Source organism: Haliotis rubra, unplaced genomic scaffold (genome assembly GCF_003918875.1).
Source record: "Haliotis rubra isolate DU_JTF1 unplaced genomic scaffold, ASM391887v1 Scf896, whole genome shotgun sequence".
NCBI classification, from domain to species: Eukaryota; Metazoa; Mollusca; class Gastropoda; order Lepetellida; family Haliotidae; genus Haliotis; species Haliotis rubra.
Genome location: NW_025767630.1, coordinates 380749 through 389497, shown reverse-complemented (window position 1 = coordinate 389497; position 8749 = coordinate 380749). Strand labels below are relative to the sequence as shown.

General features: G+C 39.0%; 1 protein-coding gene across 1 annotated transcript; it reads right to left on the bottom strand.

The window, feature by feature from the left end:
* Positions 1 to 6560: 6560 nt before the first annotated feature.
* Positions 6561 to 7241, bottom strand: LOC124263718 (oligodendrocyte transcription factor 2-like). The gene has a single exon (XM_046698383.1). The coding sequence runs from the start codon at positions 7239 to 7241 to the stop codon at positions 6561 to 6563; it is 681 nt and encodes a 226-aa protein (XP_046554339.1).
* Between the last annotated feature and the right edge of the window lie 1508 nt (positions 7242 to 8749).

The following is an 8749-nucleotide window of genomic DNA, read 5'->3' as shown; positions in this document are numbered from 1 at the left end:
TGCACTATATCCTGACAGCCGAAATAGCAGTGGATGGTGTGCATTGTGCACCGAGTTGCGAAGAATTTCCCCCAATTACTGGAAAAATCCCATGGCCCACATAAAATATCCTTCAATGCAGACTATTTATTATCTAAAGCGTACATGTTGCTGCTATTTATATTAATAGCATATTTCATACACATAAGCACACGCACGCACGCACGCACGCACGCAAGCACGCACACACACACACACACACACACACACGCCATGCGCCTCACCCAAACCCAACGCACCCCTTCCACGCTGTATCTGGCAGTACAAACCTACGACTCAACCCCTATTTTACCTCTCCTGGCCACACCCCATTTTCGTCCTTGAACCGCGAGGAGGATCTGGCAATTCTTCATACTAGCTTTCTATTATTTTTAATCTACCATATCCAATCGATGCTTTCTATGAATTATAATCTACCATATCCAATCACTTATCCAATCTTCGATATCCATTATTGATTTCCGTATTCTGTGCATAATAATATCCTTGATCATATTCACTTATCCAATCTTCGATATCCATTATTGATTTCCGTATTCTGTGCATAATAATATCCTTGATCACACAATTCACTTATCCAGTCTTCGATATCCATTATTGATTTCAGTGTTCTGTGTATGATAATATACTTGATTACACATATTCACCTATCCAATCTTAGATATCCATTATTGATTTCAGTGTTCTGTGCATAACAATATACTTGATTACACAAGTCAAGGCATAATATGTTGTTTTCTAACACATAAACTCAGGAAAATCTTTATTTCCAGATGAAATAGCAATTTTAAAATTCATACTCAGTCTTATTTATCTCGCTCAATACAACTGGTTTTGTTTTTTAAACATGGCATAATACGTGGAAATGTATTTGAAACCGTGTATACACAGGCCGGGCGGGGCAACTTAGGAGTGGCCAGCAGTCCTAACTTTCAACACACAGAAGGAAGGGGTCAAGCTACATGAAGACTCTTTTTTGTCATTGGAAAGCACTTGATGAGATGATTTGGTTTGACTTATATCCCAGTATGTATACATAACCACTTGACCACAGATGGGGTCAGAAAATGCATTTCTGCAGAATTTCTGGCTGAAAATATTTTACTGCACGAAATATACTGGCAGCATAATTCTTTTCACAAATATCACTATATTTGTATTAATTGCTTCAGAAACATCACTCAACAGTCATTTTGGTTTTAAAAATCTGCATTTGTGCTGAAACATTAGACTCTATTTTACATTACCTTTGGCAGTATGAGAAATTCCTATTGACTCACAGGTGAGGGTTTTTTATGGAGACTGCGAGCAGTGAAGATCCGGGTTAGGATTAATATATATTAGTTTTCAGTAACCCATGCTTGTCGACTAACGGGATTGGGTGGTCAGGCTCGCTGGCTTGGTTGACACATGTAATCGTATCCCAGTTGCGTAGATCGATGCTCATGCTGTTGATCACTGGATTGTCTGATCCAGACTCGATTATTTACACACACCCGCATTTACCTGGAATATTACCGAGTGCGGCGTCAACCAACCAACACACAAAAAATAATGTAGACTGCAAACAAATCATTCCATACGTTTACATGGCTTGAAAAGTTTATTAGCTAAAAATGAGCAAGTATGAAAGGTCAGCTATTAGCGTTTTCTTTAAGCACACTGAGCAAAGTAAGACACATCTTCTGAAACATAACCTCGATATCCATAAGAATGTATTTAGTTTGTAAATGTTCCAGGAGTGTAGACATTGGCAATTCCTCAGTGGCTTCAGGGATGGAGGGATAGCCTAGTGATTAAAGCACTAATCATGCCTACTATCTAGGGTCGATTCCCTATTTGGGTACAATGTGTGAAGCACATTCCTGGTGTCCCCCCCGTACTATTAATATTCCTGAAATATTGCTGAAAACGGCGTAAAACTATATTAACTTACTCAGCTGCTTCATCTTCCTTGCATCAGCATTCAGCATCAGTAGTTGTAACCATAGTGAACGCAAAATATTCAGTCGCTGTTCATTCAGCAGTATTTGAGGTATGAAATGAGGTCAATGTTATATGCAGAAATGTCTCTTAAATGAAGCGATGAAAGTGAAAATGGAAAGACGTTGTATGTAGCATTTTCCAGGTTTACAGAAATATAACCATGCTGTTATGATCAAACTACAGCTGATTGTCAGGGGATGCAAATCTACAGTGATAACGTTTACCATACCTAGCGTGAAATTGCATTTTCAGAGAAAGAATCCCTTTTATTATAATCGAAACCTGATTTTCTAAAGACCGCCAATTCAACCAGTGCATAGCTGACGTAACGAGAGTATAGTAATACGTAATCATGACTGTTGTCGTTGCATCTCGCCTTCAGCAGGGATGGGGTTAATATATCCAGCAGCAGATCTTCATCTGTGTCTATTGTACTAACAAGTCATCCCTACAAGTCTACATCTCGGGCTATTGTTACTCCCTTTGTCATTTTTAATGAACATGCGCTTCTGCCTTTTGTTAGCACTGTTAAATTAACATCCACTAGCGTTAGACATGTGTATCTAGAATTGGAGCACCCCTCCCGGCGCAGCGAGGACAAGAGTGAAGTCCTCGGATTAATGTCCTCTGTGTGTTCTGACAGAGATAGTATCTGCCGGCCATGTTTCGTGTCTTCATCTCTCCCGACAGATGGCGCTTCAGCCTTAAGCTATGGCCATTAATGTTACAAGAAATCTGAATACTTGTCTTTTATTTAATGCTATTTGGTTTGATAAAATCGTTTTGCAATTACTTGTAATTCATGCGAGGAATTCGTTTGAAGGCAAAAACATAAACATGTGTCATATTCACAGGAAGAAAAGACAAAACTGAAATTGATAACTTTGTCGTTGAAACTCTTTGCAAAAACACTTCAAAATACTTTACTGTGTCAATGTACCGTTTGAAGACGTCTTTTTATCGCATCATCATTACAAGTTGTTGTTTGTTTATACATACGTCCTTTCTGTCATAGAGAACAAAGGGTTGAGTATTACGGCAGCATTAAGTCGGTTCCAGTGAATAAGGTATGTAGATTTGCAAAATTTGTAAATTTTGCAAATGTTTACACTCGAAAGTGGTCTCCTTTTGAGTATTATTTAAGAAACCTGAAAGTTTGGACAGGAACACAGTCTATATGTTCCTCCAGATTGTCGCAAGTACCAAATCATATTACGTGATGCTGTTCAGTTTAATGCAGATGATCAGGTACGTATCGACTGCCATGGGACATTAACAGACCACCTCAGCTGATAATCAATTTCGCATTCCGTATGTTACCATAAATATATCCCTGACCCTCATAACAGAAAGGTGTTTGTTTATGTGTATTTTGCATGATGGACTTAAGGATAATTAAGGATCTACTGACAATCCATTAAGTTCAACATTAATTTAAACTGTATACAAAAACTGTATGCACGTCTGATATTTACTGTTCATCTGTCTGTCTGTGTGTCTGTGTATGTATGTGTGTGAGAGAGAGGGGAGAGTGATTGTGAGAATACGCGTGAATGTCTGTCCAGACAGCATCTGAGATTACGCCATCAAGTGCTGATTATCAATGTTGGTGTGTGTGTGTGTGTGTGTGTGTGTGTGTGTGTGTGTGTGTCTCCATCACTGGTTATGTAGAAAACCACGATAATTGTTTGTAATTTTCACAACAAGCAAACACCATAAGAATGGTTACCATTCGTACTCATACTGTAGCGGTTGTTTTAGCTGTTGTTGGAGCTGTTTAGACAGTGTAAGTCTGCAATATATAACCCTAAATTGATCATTGTAAATTGTACATTGTATATCGAGTTTGATTTTCATTTTTGTCGTCAGTGTTTCCGGGTTTTGACCTTTCTTTAGCATCACTGTCTGCAGTAAAACGTTCTTAATTAATAATTGTACCGGTGGTGGGGTAGCCTAGTGGTTGAAGCATTCGCTCGTCACGCCGAAGACCCAGGTTCGATTCCCTACATGGGTACAATGTGAGAAGCCCATTTCTGGTGTCCCCCGTCGTGATATTACTTGAATATTTCTATAAGCGGCGTAAAACTCAACTCTTACACTCACTAATAATAATTCTAAAAAATTGAATAAATTTCGGACTGGGTATGAGGCAATGGATGATACTGACACAGTTTCTAGCGAAAACGTATACCTTTTCCATTCACATGAACGTTGTTATCACAAAATTAAAGAATATATATGATATCAATAAAATGAATGGAGTGTGATCGTCTCACATATTTGTGTAATGGTGTTTGATCAGAATTGACATTGACTTTCACATACAAGTTCAGGCAGATTTGGCAGTTTCCCTTGCACCACCCATCAAATCTTTTGCCGGGCAAAACACAGCCGTATTTGAAGACGGCTACAACAGTTTTGACGACTGATTTATTTCTAGAGACGTTTTTCATAAGTTCTTAATATAATTTGTATCTTAAAGTGTAAACTTTCTTTCTCCCGACATCTTATTTTCGTTAAATGTTCCACCAAAACATTTTGTGTTATATGTTATCGTTTTAGCATATTATTGTGTCTCATTTATTGCATGTACACTGGTTCAGTCATTTTCCTAGTCGTTTCTTTCCCCGTGGAGAACCCAGGTAAGACAACTACCTTATCGTACAAGCCCAAACAACTAGGACCCAGAGGGACACTGTATCATCTGTCCCAAATGTTCATGACGCGTTCGTACGTATGTCAAGTACGTTATTGTTGTATTGTTTCGCGCGTGGGAGCTGCAACACAACTAAAAGGGAATCCCACAGATTTATGTAATTTATTAGTATGATAAAGACATAAGATCAGAGTCTAAATAAAAACAAAATTGAAAACAAATTCATTATCTATCTATCTTTAGAATAAGTATTGTTTATACTGAAATGAATTAAGAAGAGTAATGCGCTGCTTGAATGGCCTTCTTCTTGAAAGGTCACAATTTCATAAATGATATTAATTGTGAGTCGACAGGGTTATGGAAAATGTCAAAAAAATATTAACGACATTTATAAATAACAAGTCAAGTGTGTTTCAATGCCTTGCGAAATAAAAATTGTTCTTTTAATCCGTGTGGTGCATTCAACAAAACTTATCAACTTTAAAGCTAAAAGGGAAAGTACACTCGACTGGATCAGACGAGTATATGGAGAACTGCACCTTCTTTACTGTATAACACGACGTTTCTGGGCTACATCTTGTCCCTCCTTCAGGTGACAGGTGACAGGTGCAGAAAACATATTATATATACCAGATTTACACGATCCTAATTGATTGTGTCAACTGGCTTTACCATATCCCAGTTATCATTGTTTTTATAATTGATTGATTGTATTTAGATGTACATCTCTGGCTTCCTGTAAACTGGTATATATAATATGTTTTCTACACCTGTCTTTAATCACCCGAAGAAGTAGCCCAGACACGTCGTGTTACGCAATAAGTTGCCATCCATATACTCGTCTTACACATTCACCAACTTCTATATGCCTCTCAAGAATCCTACACTCGGCTGGATCAGCAAGTTTGGTCACACTAGTGTTGGGAATTGGTTAAAATCTCATAATTGATGATTGGTTTATTACAACCGATCAATCATCGAAAAAAAATGGTTAGCGTCATTAATGAAATTTGTTAATGCACACAAAAATCAGGGGAAAAACATGTAGTTCTTTTGGGTTTTTGGGCAAAATTTCACATCTTTAAAGGATTACTAGTATGTCAGGAACATAAATTTCTTGGAGTCTTTAAGATAAATTCAATCATGACTTGAAACGAGCTTGTAGTGCTTATGAAATGTAACAGACAAACCGACCTTGTGAAAAATATTGTTTATGAAAACAAGTGTTCCAGAATTGTTTGTGTTCGATTATGAGAAAACATGATTGCTTGGTCGTTTAGATACTGCGACCAATCTTCGATTATTTCAATTAATCGGACCACCACTAGGTCACACAAATATCCTTTCAATCAGAATAACCACGTTTCCACATAAATGAACATATTTGTTGTCTCTCGTGCAAGTCCTGTATTCGTCCGAATGATGACGATCAACACGGAGTCGATAGTCATGGAATTGGAATAACATTTCCACTATGATCGATAAAGAAGAAATATAAAAAGTACGGATTTAACAAACATACTGTTTATTCAGGACAGTATCAAATAACAATAAAATTTAACAATCAGGCACAAAATACATACCAATATATACATTCACAAAGGGCAGAACATCATGGAATACATTTCCTCTTTAACGTCATGAAGAGGTGGTCGATCTGGACACTAGTTTGAAACTTATACAGTTTATAGTGTTCATTACGTGACGTGAACGTCGGCGTCTACGACATAAGTGGCTCATCGAACAGCACAAGGTACTCTGAACGACGCGAGAGGTGCTCCTGCACAGGTCGTAAATAACGTCCATTGGGGCTGTTAACGTCATCACTTTAGGACATCTGAGTCAGATTGAAATATTGTCAAATGAACGTACTCCAGTCTCACGACTTCCAGCCCTCCTTGGTCTGACGATGGGGCTGTTGATGGGGGTGAGGCTTCACTTGACACTCGGGACACGCACAGGGGAATCCTGGGGCTCCCGTGGCCTGGAAGGCTGCTGTAGGCAGGGTGAGGTGTGGGTGGTGGTAGGGCGATGGTAACACGTGCCGGGCAGGGTCCACCGTGGGGGTGAAGTGAGGTGGAATCCCGAGGGCTGGGGTACTTCTCTGCAGAGACAGGTCTTGAACGAGTTTTCTCATCTCTTCCAGTGAACGCGTCAGCATCACGATGTAGTTCCTCGCAAGCAACAACGTCGACATCTTCGACAACTTCTTCACCGTGGGGCCATGTGAGTAAGGCATCACTTGACGCAGACTGTCTAAAGCGGAGTTGAGGTCGTGCATCCGCTCACGTTCCCGGCTGTTGATACGGAGACGGAGTTCCTCAGGAACACGTGACTTCGAACTGTTTACACTATTCGACATCCTTGACGTCAAATCCTCCGCCCTCGCTTCCAACATCTCCAAAGTAATATTCTGATCGTACACCGATCTGTCAGTCTTTTCCGGTTTCATATCTGTATCATCAAACTCCACGTCTATCGAGTCAGAGAGATCACCAGATCTATCCTCACTGGATTCGAACCTGTCGACCGACTGAGCAACAACCTTAGCAGAAGACATGATCAAGATGTGTTCTGTGGGACCTCTAGCAGTGTTCTGAGGGGGAATCAGTCTGAGACTGCTCTTATCTTCTCATACGAAGCCTCCTAATGACCGGAACAATAGTATCCCGTGATGCACCTCTCAATTCTGACTTCTTCACGGTCTCTTGATCTGATGCGCCAACGCTCCTTTTAAAACTCGTATCATAATACCTGTCAATCGCAGATAATTGCTTCTCCCCGAGGCTGCAAACAAACCTGCACAATGGGCGCTCCCCGGTGCCTTCTGGGAGGCAACATGATCCTAGAACACCTCCCCCGTGAGAACAGCGATACTTCTGCCACGGAATAACTAGACAATATTGATAAAGTCTGTACATATCATTCGAAAATTGGCATTAATTATAACCAATATTCATAGTCAGGCAAATTTGAGCCTGGGTGGCCGAGCGTCAAAAATGTCCCACGTCAGATCTAAATATCAATCAGTAGACGGTTAATATCGAATTATTTGTATCGGAACAAGAGAGAAAAATAACGACTAGCTTTAGAGCAAGTCATAAATGAGCTTTAGAAATCCATACCACAAAACTGTCTGACAACTTGAGAACAGTGCGATTAACAGCACATAGTGAGAAACTTGGCGGGATTTGTAGAACAGCTCCCGAGGCAATCAATTTCATTACTTTTTGGGATGGTGTTTTTACACTTTTTATGGACTCAAATATTAATATTGTCTTTTTAGATAAAAAGTTGTGAGTGACAGATTTTTAATATGTGAACTTATGAACTTGTGATAAATATAAACCGTTATTACTGAAAGTTTAGTTTTTATGCGTATTCTTTTCAAAACCATAGCGAAAGTGGTCAAAATGGCAAAATAAATGAAAGCATTTACTTTTGTTCAATTATCTGTTAAAAGAAGGGTTGTCGAGTTAAACAATCATGGATATGACATAAGTTCCCTTTGGTCAGCCCTGATATTACTGAAATAGTGCAAACTGTACTCTCCAACAACCGTACTCACATGCGTTGATGGGACTTTTTTCATTTTCTGACCTCAGCGATGGACACAGGACAAGTATTTTGAAAAAAGGAATTGTCGATTGATGAGACTACCCGTGCCTATTTATAAAATCACATTCTGAACTAGCGTTCATGCTGACAGAATTATGTTCATTCACTGTGTGCCGAAAGTGATGGAGCCACAGGTTTGATTGCATTATATCAAAGTCATGCAATATTATACAAAGTATTTTTTAATACGGTCAGTTCTTTAGTATTGTTTTACAGCGCATATGTGGAGCTGTAATAACTTGACGTTTACTATGAAGTTTTAAATGCATGAGTTGGTCATGTACGTAAACTCGTATAACGACCATTTAGCTCACCTGGCAAAGACAGTGAATATTTGGATGCAGGAGAGTGATTAGGAAATTAGAAATGTTTCACATTTATTTTATTTACATGTATGAAACGTATGTCAGTGACTTATTTGGAGTTATAAATTCAAGTATTTATGTTGTT